This window comes from Cnephaeus nilssonii (genome assembly GCF_951640355.1).
Source record: "Cnephaeus nilssonii genome assembly, chromosome: 5".
NCBI classification, from domain to species: Eukaryota; Metazoa; Chordata; class Mammalia; order Chiroptera; family Vespertilionidae; genus Cnephaeus; species Cnephaeus nilssonii.
The window spans coordinates 29,876,329-29,889,262 of NC_137076.1; the positions used below are offsets into that span (position 1 = coordinate 29,876,329).

General features: G+C 55.5%; 1 protein-coding gene across 2 annotated transcripts in view; it reads right to left on the minus strand.

The window, feature by feature from the left end:
• Positions 1–12,934, minus strand: part of TJP3 (tight junction protein 3) — a 31,924-nt gene that overhangs the window by 13,024 nt on the left and 5,966 nt on the right. The window contains exons 1-8 of one of the 2 annotated variants that reach the window (XM_079771149.1): positions 10,422–10,602; positions 4,809–4,865; positions 4,584–4,693; positions 3,313–3,415; positions 2,737–3,085; positions 2,052–2,155; positions 579–738; positions 209–317 (exon numbers count right to left, since the gene is read on the minus strand). In XM_079771149.1, coding sequence (XP_079627275.1) covers positions 209–317; positions 579–738; positions 2,052–2,155; positions 2,737–3,085; positions 3,313–3,415; positions 4,584–4,693; positions 4,809–4,865; positions 10,422–10,439 — 1,010 coding nt within the window. In that variant the 5' untranslated portion in view covers positions 10,440–10,602. Of the gene's footprint in view, positions 1–208; positions 318–578; positions 739–2,051; positions 2,156–2,736; positions 3,086–3,312; positions 3,416–4,583; positions 4,694–4,808; positions 4,866–10,421; positions 10,603–12,934 lie in introns of those variants that run through there. The other variant, XM_079771150.1, reaches the window with a different exon arrangement.

The window sequence follows — 12,934 nt, forward strand, 5'->3', positions numbered from 1 at the left end:
TTCCTTCTGCTTTAAGTCGATCCATATCTGGTTCTCCTAGTACCCAAGAACCAAAAGCCACTACTGTGGGCAAGAAAGACTATATGTAGACAGGAAGGCCTCTTCCAGGCAGGCTACAGGACTACACCCTCAAGGCTACCCCCAGCTGAAAAAGATATGCCCACGTTCCCCTCCTGTTCCCCCATTCCGGCCAATGGGGGGTACGTACACAGGGGAATTGGTTCGGTTGGTGTCAGGACTCCGCTGCCTGTGCCGGGGTGGTGGTGGGACATGGGATGGTGGCGCCTGAGACAGTTCTGAGCAGAGGTCTGAGATGTCTGTGGGAGAGAGGGCATCCCGTCAGCCACAGTCACGCCTTCCAGGCTGGACCCCTTTCATAGAGGGGAGCATCAAGACCCCTCCAAGCAAAGGGACCTAGACCAGAGTCAGGCTCAGCCAGGTAACTCCGGCCCTGACTTGCTGCGTGGCCTTCAGCAAGTTCCTGTCCCTCTCTCAGTCCCTCGGGGCAGGCTCAGGGACTCCTTGGCTCTGCCCTTCATCCCATCCTTCCCCCCCGGGCTTGCCTCCTGGCCCCTCACCCTCCAGGAGGGAGCTGTCGCTGTCACTGACAGCTGGCGGGATGTTCACCAAAAACTGCTCTCGGTCCCTGAGCACCAGCAGCGTCAGCTTCCCTTCTGATTTCTCGATTAGCTGCCGGGTGTCGCTCAGCGACAGATTCTCGCTGGACACCCCATTGATCTAAAAGGGACCAGGAAGAAAGAGAGAACGTGCGTTCGTGAGAGAGAGGGGACTACTGGAAACACGTCTTGGTGGGACGACTTAGAAACACGCTATCACCGGGGTCACGAAAAACAGACATCTCAAGAGAAAAGGATACAGCTGGATTCCTGCTGTGAGAGGCGTCCAGACCAAGAACTAACTTCCGCGAGAACCCTAGAAACACCATTTCCTAAGGGGCTGGAGGGGATTGGAAACAGGCTGGCGCTCTCGCCTCCCTGGAAGGGGAAGTTTCTTACGAGACGCTATGAACACATGTTAGAAACGAGTCTAGTGAGAAGGGAGGGAGGTGATACTGAAGGGTACCGTGAGGCACTCCAGGAGGCCCCGGAGACAAACCTCTGGAGGCAGGTTAGAAGCTCAGTTTCCGGTGAGGACTGGCGTCATTTCCACTCACACCGAGAATCCTTTCCTGACCTTCTCCCTCGGGAGTGTCTGTTTTCAGTGACCCCGGGGATGGTGAGCTGTTTTCTAGGGTTGGCCCCAAACCACTAGAAACAGACAATTCCTCAGGGTCATCACTAGAAACAGGTTACTCTGAGGAGATTCTAGAAGCAAGCAACTGGAATTGGCTTGGAAATCGAACACTAGGCATCAAACAGGCTCAGGAGCAGAGTCTAGAAAGACACCAATTCTTCAGGCAGAGCGGCTGCTCTAAGCCTGGTCTCCCATGAGCACCATCCACCTAAGGCAGAGCTGTAGCCAGCTGACCAGTGATTCTGATACTAGAAACAGACAACCCCAAGGGGGTACTAGAAACTAACATTTGGCAGTGGATTCGTAGCAGATGGGGTGGAGGGGAGAAGAGGGGAAAGCCATCTCCAACTTTTGGGAAAATGGCAACAACACAGAAGTCAAATGGCTCAGGGTCAGCTCTGCTGAACTTGGCCTATGACTCAGTGCCACTCATCACCTCTGGCCTTCGTCTCCCTATCCCAAGCCCCCAACAAGAAGCCTGGGCTCAGCCCCAGCTGGTTGGGCTCAGTGGATAGAGCGTCGGCCTGTGGACTGAAGGATCCTGGGTTCAATTCCGGTCAAGGGCACATGCCCGGGTTGTGGGCTCGATCCCCAGTGTGGGGCGTGCAGGAGGCAGCCGATCAATGATTCTCTCTCATCATTGATGTTTCTATCTCTCTCTCCCTCTCCCTCTCTGAAATGAATAAAAATATATGAAGAAGAAGAAGAAGAAGAAGGAGGAGGAGGAGGAGGAGGAGGAGGAAGAAGCAGCAGCAGCAGCAGCAGCAGCAGCAGCAGCAGCAGCAGCCTGGGCTCACCTGTAGGACCAGGTCTCCTTCCTGCAGCCCACGGTTCTGGGCGGCCAGGCCCGAATCTGTGATGTGCTTGATGAAGATCTGACTTCCCAGTTTGACCCCAAACTCTGTGGGGAGAGGAGGGAAACTGAGGCAGGGCCTGGGGCCTGGGCTGCCGGGCCCTCTCAGAGCTCAGCCTTCTTGCCTGCCCTGGGCCTTCCCGCTCTCAGGGCTGCCGTCCCACAGGAAGGGTCAGGCTCGGCTCCCTCCCCGTCATTCGGGGCTGCTCTGACAGTGACGGCCTGATAGGACACACAGTGTCACTGCAGGGACTCGGGGGTCACCGCACGAGGCTCCCGAGCGTCGTTTCCAGCCTCTCCCAGCTTCCAGAGGCCCCGCCTTCCCGCCTCCGTGGCCCTCCTCCATCCTCACCGCCAGCAGCGCAGCCTCTGCCCTCTCTGACTCTCACCCTCCTGCCTGCCTCCTAGGAGGACCCTGTGAGGACACTGGGCTCCCTGGAGAATCAGGGTCATCCCCATCTCAGAGACCTTAGCTTAATCATCGGCCAAGTCCCTTTACCGCGTGAGCTGACCTGTCCACAGGTCCTGGGACCAGGATGGGGATGTCTTTGGGGCCATTACCTTGCTGACCACACACAATAAGGGGACCCCACGCCCCACTGCCATCAGCGCTCCCACTGCCGGCTCACCTTCACTCTCCCTCCTCCGCACCAGCACGGACTTCACTGGCCGCATCTGCACGTCCTGCCGGGGCAGCCTCTTGAAGCCGGACATCAGGGCCAGCCCTTTGACCTCGGAGCCTCCGCCCGGGCTCCTGCTCCTGTGGTTGCCGGCCCGGCTCCGGCGGCCTGCCCTGGGCCGGTGGGAGCGCTCTCCCAAGGAGCGGCCGGAGCCGCTGGACGTGTCACCCTCGTAGCCCCGGCCATGGTTAGCGTCCTCGAGCCGCCAGGGCGCGTCTTCATCGGAGTCCTGGTGTCCTGGGCCACCGGGGCTGGCCTTGGTGCTGGGCAGCTGGATTTTCCGGGGACGCTTCACGGTCTATTGGAGGAGGTGGAGGGGCAACCAGCTCGTGATCTGTCCCATCCACCGGGTGGCCCTGGGGGACTCCAGCCACCCTGGGCCTCAACATCCACGCTGTGAAATGGGAACAAGAGCCTATTTGCTCACACGCACACCGCCCCTGTGTCCCAGACCCAGCGGGGCTCCGCCGGGGGCAGAGGTGCCCCTGAGCCAGGGGCTACCGCTCCCGCCCGGCCCCCACTCACAATGTTGGCCAGCTTGGTGCAGGTCTTGAGTATCTGAATGGCAAAGGTGGAGTTGACATTCTCCATGGACACCCCGTTCACCATGACAATCTGGTCCCCTATCCTGAGGGAACAGTCGGGTCTCAGGGAGGAGGCCTCACCTAGGAGCCCCTCTCCACAGGCCTGTCCTGAGGACCCCTGGTGCCTCCCCAGTGCCCCCCTTCGGGGAAGGCACCCCCTGGTCTAATTCACTGGTGTCCCCAGGCTCACAAAGGCATTTATCCTTCTGGGCCTCGGTTTCCTCATCTGTAAAACAGGGGCTCATAGAACCCACTATAATCATACAATACCGTCGTAGAAGGGAAGCTGGGATTACAACTGGCTCCTCCATCACCTCCTTCCTTTTTTTCTCAGCTCCCTCTTCCTGCTTTTCTCTCTCCCAGCCTGTGTTTCCTGTTCTTTCTCTCTGTGAAGTTGGTCCCAGATTCGGGGCTGAGCCGTACCACCCGTCAGCCACTCGGACCCCAGAACCATTTCCCCAGTCCTCCCAGGAGCCTCCGGCCCCTCAGGGCTCAGCACACTGGTTCCCCTTCCCTCGGCCAAAGAGAGGTTTCCAGGTCACACGGATGTAAAGCACAGCACAGGGATTACAGTCAACAATACTGTAATGACTGGCCCAGACCGGTGTGGCTCCGGTGGTTGGGTGCTGTCCCGTGCACCGAAAGGTTTGCTGGCTGTTCTGGGCACGTGCCAGGGTTGCCGGCTTCATCCCAGTAGGGGGCGTGCAGGAGGCAGCCGATCGATGTTTCTCACACATCGATGTTTCTCTCTCTCCCTCCCTCTACCTTCTTCTCTCTCTAAAAATCAATAAAAATCTTTAAAAAACAACAACTTACATTTAGAACAATATGGTAATAACTATGTCTGGTGTCTGGTGTGTACTAGACGTATGGGGGGGATCACTTTGTAAGTTATATAAATGTATAACCATTAGGCTGTATACCTAAAACTAATAAAATATTGAATGTCCACTGTAATTGAAAAATGAAAAGAGGTTTCCAGGAGACTGTTTGGTCCTGGAGCACCCTGGGGCCACCCTGACCCAGCCACAGCATCGGAGGCCCAGGAAGTGCCTCGGGGAGAGCGAGGGCCCATCACTGACGGTCCTGCTGCCAGCTCCACCCCCTGTGTGGACAGAGCTGGAAGGCACCGGCACTTTCCAGCCTCCTGGCTCTGGCCCACACAGGTCCCTCCTCTCGCTGTGCCCAAACCCGGGCTGCCTGGATACTCACTGCAGCCTGCCCTCAGCCGGCCCTCCAGGCACCACATCGGACACAAACACGGATCCACCGGGCCGGTCACGACCACCAGAGATGGCGATGCCAAAGCCCCGGCGGGGGTCCTGAGGGGGGATCAGAGGCAGAATGAGCTTTTGCTTCCCTCCGGGACAAAGGTTCTCCCGTTGAGACCACACTGCCACTCCCATCAGCACCCGCTCCGGGAGAGGGAGGCCTCACCTTGCAGACGGTAGCCGTGTGCTGTTCCCAGATGGTCAGCTCCTCCATGTCCAACACCTGGCATAAAGGGAACAGGGGTGGTGGGCGTGGGGTCACAGCACATCCGTCGGAGTATTTGGAGGTCCCCCAGCCCTCAGTGGGGAGCCCCGATCTGGCATTCCCATGGTTTAAGCCTGTGAACAAGTAGCTACCTCTCTTGAGACCTCAGTTTTTCAATCTGCAAAATGGATTTAAGTCCATGGTTCTCAAGTAGAAATTATTCAGAGATGTCTGGAGATATGAGTGGTTGTCAAAACTGGGGATGCTCCTGGCACTAAGTGTATGAAGGCCAAGGATGCTGTTCAACACCCTCATAATCCAGCCTCACCATAGAGAATGGTCCAGACACAAATGCTGGGAGTGCCAAAAATGAGAAACTGTCTTAAGTGAACCAAATTGTATTGGGAGCCAAGAAAAGGTGAGTTCTTGGTACCATTCCCTCTGGAAGGTCTTGCTCCATCCCTGGGGGGATCTAACAAGGCGTGCCAGGCAGAGGGAGCTCTGCTCCAACTATATCGGCCTCGCTGTTCCTTTAACATGCCAGGCAGGTTCCTGCCCCCAGGACCTTTGCACATGCTATTCCCTCCACCTGGAACTCTCTCCTACATACAGCTCTCCCCTGACTCCCTCACCTCCTTCAGGTCTCAGCTCAAATGTCACCTCCTTGGTGTGGCCTCCCAACCACCCTGCTTAGAATTATAACCCCCTCCTGCCCCACGGCAGACACCGTCTGTGCCTTTCCCCGATACATGGTTCTAGTTCATAGAACTTGTGACCCCCTGACCATCCCTAGGTTTTTATCTGCTCACTGTCGATCTCCTCCTTTAGAATACTGGCTCCGGAGGGCAGAGATTTTTGTCTTGTTCACACAGTGGAGTCCTGAGTGCCTGGATCACAGCAGAGATTCCATAACTATTTACTGAATGAATGAAGTGCTTCCTTTGTGCCAGGCACTCTATGTATTTTTTTATTTTAATGTATTTTTATTGATTTAAGTGAGGAAGGGAGAGGGAGAGAGAGATAGAAACATCAATGATGAGAGAGAATCATTTATTGGCTGCCTCCTGCACGCTCCCCAGTGGAGATCGAGCCTGCAACCCAGGCATGTGCCCTGAGCGGGAATTGAACCGTGACCTCCAGCTTCATACGTCAACACTCAACCGCTGAGCCACGCCAGTTGCGCTGTGCCAGGCACTTTACAGGTACTTTCCCATTTAATCCATTTATTGAAGAGGAAATTCTATTATCTTCTATCACCGATGGGGAAACTGAGTCACAGAGAGGCGAAGTCACTTGCCAAGACCACCGAGCTGATGGAGGTGGGGCTGGGGGGTGCGGTTTCTGTTACTTTCATGGTAGAGCTGAGAACACAGCTGCAGAGTGAAAGTTCCCAGGTCAGGAGAGCCTGGGAGAATGGGGGGACATGGAGCCTGGGCAGGAGCCAGCCCTCGCCCCTCCCCTACCTTCTGCCAGGCTGCCCTTCTCCCTGGGGGTCTTGTAAAAATGACTCCCCCTCGCCAGTTTGGCACAGTGCAAGCCTAAGACCCCTCCCCAGCTGCACTCCAGTGACTTTTCTTCTAGGTTCCCAGGAAAGCAGCCTTTCCGGCTCTCAAGAGTGGGAAAGGGGAGGCAGGAGGGAGGAGAGAGAAGCGAAGATGAGGAAGGGGCCTCGATGGCCCTGCAGTTACCAGGATCAGGTCAGTGCTCACATCCAAGGCTCAAATCCCTTGCCTGCTTTTTGCTGGCCGTGGGGCTGCCTCTCCCAGCCTCAGCTCCCTTATCTTCAAAATGGGCACCCCCACCCCTGCCACCATCACTCAGGGCTGAGGTGTGGGAGGGGAGCCTGGAGTCAGAGGGAGCCTAGAGCCTTGGGAGATGGCAGTTATTGTGAGAAGTAATAACAATGGCCTTTCTTTGCATCATTTTAATAAGCAACACTATTCAGCGCTGGCTGCCAGCGAGCACGGTCCGCGTACCCATTCATTGCATCCCGAATGACCTCAGGAAGTGGTACTGCTGCTCTTCCTATCTCACAGGGGAGGAAAGGGAGGTGCAGAGATGTTCAGTAACTTTCCATCCGGGAACCTTGGTAGCCTGCCCCACGTGCTCACTATTTTTTTTTAATTGATTTTAGAGAAACATCGATTTGTTGTTCCAGTTATTTATGCATTCATTGGTTAATTCTTTTTTAAAATATATTTTTATTGATTTCAGAGAGGAAGGGAGAGAGAGAGAGAGAGAGCGATAGAAACATCCTATCTAATAAAGAGGGACTATGTAAATTGACCATCGCACCATCACAAAGATGGCGGCGCCCACAGCGGAGGCAGGGTTTCTGTAACACAAGATGGCTGCACCCAGAGCGGAGGCTGAGTTCCCATAAGGAACCTTAAGGAGCAATCAGCAGGGACCTGAGGCTGCGTGGTGCTGGGCCAGGGCAGGAGACCTGAGCCTGCGCCCCCCGACCCGGTGGGGCTTGACAGGGGACCTCAGGCCGTGCCCCTCGCCCCCCTGGCGCCAGACTGGGGGACCTCAGGCTACACCCCCCACCTGGCAGGGCTTGATGGGGGACCTCAAGATACACCCCTGCCCTGGCGCCAGGCCAGGGGACCTGAGGCTGCGCTCCCCACCACCCAGTGGGGCTTGACAGGGCTGGGGCCGCCTGGGTCTGGATCTTGCCCAATGGGGGTGGGGCCAGCTGGGTCTGGGTCTCGCGCGATTTTGAGGCGCTGCAGGTGGGCGGGGACTTGACTCTGTGTCCTGCGGCACACCCCAGACTCTGACAGGAGGAAGATTTTCATATACATTTTACTAATTTTCTTTCATTTCTGATGCTTCTATTATAGAGAAAGGGCAACTAGCAATATTAAAATATTTCTTCTAATTAATTCCCTTTTAATGTGCATGGATTTCGTGCACTGGGCCACTAGTCAATGATGAGAAAGAATCATTGATTGGCTGCCTCCTGCACACCCCACACTAGGGATCGAGCCTGCAACCTGGGCATGTGCCCTAGCCAGGAATTGAACCGGTAACCTTTTGATTCCTGGTTCAATGCTCAACCAACTGAGCCACCCGGCCCGGGCCATTGGTTGATTCTTGTATGTGCCTTAACCAGGGATCAAACCTGCAACCTTGGCATGTCAGGATGATGCTCTCCCAACTGAGCTACCCCACCAGGGCCACACCCTTGCTCTTAACCACCTGGTTAATTTTTTTCTTCTGAACTTATTTTTCAAAACAGAATCTTTTTACTTGCTATGATTTTATACTTGGTGTCATTAAATGCCCCCTCCCCCAATTTTGATTTCTTAGCTTTATTTGAACAAAACAGCCCCCAGGGAACCAGAGTCCCGGGGGCGGGGGCAGGTGCAGGGGCAGGGGCCCAGGCTTGTCTCAGCTTGTGTACGTTCACCTGCATGGATACTGGAGGCCTCCAGGGGTCAAGCCTCACCCCTCAGCCCACCTCAGCTTGGTTCACCTCCAAACCTTTGCCCTGGCTGGGTAGCTCACTTGGTTAGAATCCCATCTCACCCCAAGGTTGAAAGGGCAGATCTGGGTACAGACACCCCCTCCGGCCTCATCCAGGCAGGTCTATGCCTGGGACACCCTCTCAGGATTGGCACAGGCTGGCTCCTGCCACTTGGCTCCTCCTCTCGGATCCAATGCCACCTCCTCAGGGAGCCCTCCTTGGTTAGCCAATCTCCCCCGGCACCCTATCACCCCTCTCTGTTTTATTTGTTATGTTTTATTCATAGCATCCAAAACCACCTTAAATCACCCTGTGTGATCATCAGTTTGGGAATGCCTGCTCTCCCCCCTTGGGCTGTCTCTCTGGGTGCTCTGGTGACGGCATTCAGCACCTCCTGGGCCCTCCTTCCCAGGCCTTGCACATGCTGCACTCCCTAGCAAACTCCCATTTTTAAAAAATAATATATTTTTATTCATTTCAGAGAGGAAGGGAGAGGGAGAGAGAGATAGAAACATCAATGATGAGAGAGGATCATGGATTGGCTGCCTCCTGCATGCCCCACATTGGTGATCCAGCCCACAACCCGGGCATGTGCCCTTGACTGGGACCCTTCAGTCTGCAGGCCAATGCTCTATCCATTGAGCCAAACTGGCTAGGGCACAAACTCCTATTTATCCTTCACGTCAGTGCTACTGTCTCTTCCTCCAGGAAATGAGTCCTCAATGCCCCCCACCCCCCTACACACACACACACACACACACACACACACATACACACACACGCACACACATCCCTGATTATTGAAACTTGGGTTGTCTCAGTCCACCTGTCTTCCCTACACTGCTCAGTCTGAGGGCTCCTGGTGGGCAGGACTGGGCGCCCTGGGATCCCAGCATTGTCCCCACTGATAGGCACCACAAAGTTTGAGGAATGGGTGAAAGGTGGAATAATGGCCAGATTCAGCCAGAAACCCAACCAGATAGGTCCAGTGTGCCTAGCCCCCTCAGGCCTCTGCCCCTCCCCCCCCCCCCCCCCCCCACACACACACCAAGGTGAGCTCCAGAGGGGTTGGGCCTGGACCTTTTCCCATCCCATCCCATCCCCCACCCCACCTCAGCCCAAATGCAGCACTGGACACAAACACTGCAAACACCAGAGAGGAGAGACAACCAGAGGGACAGGTCCTACCAAGTCCAACAGCCCCAGGCAAGTGGCTCCCAGGCCTCAGGTGTCTCTCCCCTTCTCCAGGAACAATGGGGGGGCGGGTGCCAAATACTCAGTTGGTGAGGGGATTCTGGGAGCGGTTCCTGCAGCCAGGAAGGTGTAAAGAACCAGAACTGCCTCGCCCTAAAGCCCAGAGCAGTGTGTGGTACTTCCTGGGCCTCAGTTTACCCCTCTGACCTCAGTTTACCCCTCCAGGCCAATCTAAAACTCAGTACTGTGCGTGTGAGTCAATTCAAGCTCCATCCTGGAAGGTGAAGTCCCCCCAAATAGAGACACAGGGACCCCCTGCCTCCAGTCCGGTCAAGTTACTTGAGTGTAAAGGGGGCTCTCGACCCCTGACCCTTATCTCTGCCGGGTCATGCAAGTTAAGGACTCTGTATACAGTAGGAACACAATATATGGTGGTTCCCTTTCCAGCAGCCTCCCGGCATTCACCAAAGCCACCCAGCCCACACATGAAGTCACTACCAACAGTTCTACCATTCACTTCCTCAAATACCCCCTGGGAGCCGCTGTAAACACTTACTGAGCACCTACTACACGCCAGGTGCTTAAGACACACGTTCCTCTTAGAATCCTCTCTCCATTCTTCTTTAAAATGACAATCACCCATTTTACGGATGAGGTACGGAGAGGCGTTGGCTCACGGGCCCAAGTTACACAGAAAGATTTGAACCCAGGTCTACCGGGTCATGGAGGCAGCTTTTAGGGTCGAGGGGCGCCACGCGTCTCGCTGTGCAGCCTCGGGCTAGCCACCGCAAGCCTCTGGGCCTCAGTTTCCCCACCTGTTCCATAGGCATTGGGTGATCAGGGGTCCTGGTGACCAGCCCCACCTCGGCTCGATTCCCTCCCCCTCCCGCCCTCGGCGGGCTACTCGCCTGGAATCTCACCGCCATGGTCCACTCGGGGCTCTCCAGCGCCCCTGTCCCAGGGGAGCCTGGAAACAGTCAATCGGTTCCCACCCTGGGGTGCGGGAGGAGGTTGGGAGGTTCGCGGCGGAGTGGGTGCCCAGCAATCGCCCTTCTCCCGCCCGCTCCGCCGCCCGGGCTGCACCTGCTGGCCTTCCTCCTCAGCCTCCCCTACCGGCCCGCCCCGCCCCCGCCGCGACACGCCTTCGGGATGCCGAGGTGACCGCCTTCGCCCTCACCCCCACCCCGCCGCCACCCCGCAGGGTCCAGGCCCTGGGCGGGAGTTCCGGTGCGGGTTTTCCATCCAGCTAAGCACCAGCTACCGGCCGAGGCTGGAGACCAGCCAGGCGCGGCTGCAAGGAAGACCCGGCAGGGATCATTGGCCGCGTTCGGGAACAGAGCTGCTATCGGATGGGTTTTCCGTCAGTGAAACAAACACAGGTGGAGATTCAGTTAGCAGGCCTGATAGATCCGAAGCTGGGTGAGAGCTAGAGACCTCCGGAGCACAGGGCGCTGGTCTTTCTCGAGGCACCCCAACTCCAGGAGGTTTACCCCATTTCATAGGTGGAAACTGAGGCCCAGAGAGGAATCAGCATAGACTTTCTGAGGAAGCCCAGCTGCCCGCACTGGGGCCTGGCTCTGTTTTCACACCCAGCACTGGGCTGGGCCCCCAGTAGAAGAGGGCGGGTGGGAGGAAATTCCTCAGACTCCTGAGAGTAAAGGTCGACTTCCTTCTCTTCACCTAGGCTTGCCTCACCCTCAGGGACCCAGTTTCCTAAGGTAAAGTCTAGAAAGTATACCCGGGGGTGAGAGAGGGAGGAAGTCACCTGGATGGGTGGAGCTGGTGGTGGCCCCACCCACATTCCTTTCTGCTTAAAAAAAAAAAAAAAAAACTACACAAAAACCCTCCTTAAGGCTCAGCTCATTCAGAACCCCACCTCACCCCAAGACTGAAAGGGCAGGTCTGGGTGTAGACACCTCTTCCCAGCCTCATCCAGTCAAGACTGTGCAGCGAGAAACCCTAGACTTATGGAAAGGGGTGAAGCAGAAAGGAAATTGGGAGATCAGGGAAGGCTTCCTGGAAGAGGGGGCATTGCAGCTGGATTTGTGTGGGGGGTTTTTTAATATATTTTTATTGATTTCAGAGAGGAAGGGAGAGGGGAAGAGAGCTGGAAATATCAATGATGAGAGAGAATCATTGATTGACTGCCTTCTGCACGCTCCCTACTGGGGATTGAGCCCACAACCTGGGCGTGTGCCCTGACCTGGAGTCAAACAGTGACCTTCTTGTTCATAGGTCGAGGCTCAACCACCGAGCCACACCGACTGGGCAATGGGGTTTGAATGTTGAATAAGAGTTTGTCAAGTGAAAAAGACAGACAATATAACCAAAGTCTTTGAGGCCCCCAAAGCTGACTTCTCACTCCTCCCAACTGCAGTTTCCCCCCAAAATACTAGTCTGGATGCCCCAGTCAGCCATAATCGGCTCCATGAGGGTCCCCAAATGCCACCAAAGCAATAAACCTTTGCAGAAGCCCCTTCTGAAGACCTACTTGGTGCTTCAGACAGCCTTTCTCCACGTAACGTTCAGCTACCAGCACAGAAGCTGATTTTAGGTAGAACAAGGTCAAACATTTTTTAAATAGCTGTGTATTTGTTTTTAATGGGTCATAGGAAAAAACATAAATAAGCTCCCTACCAGCGCACACACACGGGGGTTTGTGGCTGCAATTACTCCGGAGGACTTACTGATTGGGGCACAAGTTTGGCAAATCAGACAAGTGGCCTGGAGGTGACATCCTGAAGCTAGGGGAGCATCCTGAATCCCGACACTCACTGCCACCTGATCTCAGTGCCATTATCTATAGAGTGAGTGGATGGAATCCATGGAAATGAGGCTGCTGGGTCACTCTTATTGAGTGCTTGCTTCACGCCAATATCATGTTACCTATGATAGTCCTGTGCGCATTTTACAGCTGAGGAAACTGAGGCCAGGTAGGTCAAGTGACAGCCTGACCAACAAGAGGGGGACCTGGCTGTTTGACCTCAGATCCTCACTATCCGTACTTCACCCTGTAGGGTGATTCTGCCGCCAGGGGTTACTGGATAATGTCTGGAGATATCTGTGGCGGTCATGGCGGGAAGTGTTCCTGGCATCGAGTGGATGGAGGCCAGGGATACTGCCCCACACTCCACACATACAAGGATGGCCCCCACAGAGAATGAACTGACCCCAAATGTCAATAGCGCTGGGGTAGAGCAACCCCACTCTGAGAGGGCGGTCACCCCAGGACAGATGGTCTTCCTCCAGCCACCCATTACTCCGATCTCACGTTTTTATGCCCTTTTCAAGAGCACGCAAAGGCTCCTCAGGACCCCCATGAGATGACCCTGTGCTCAAGTCCCAGGCTTTGGAGAAGAGCACTGGCCTCGAGCCCCCATTCCCTTGACCCCTGACCTCCAGATCACTTTATGGAGTTAAA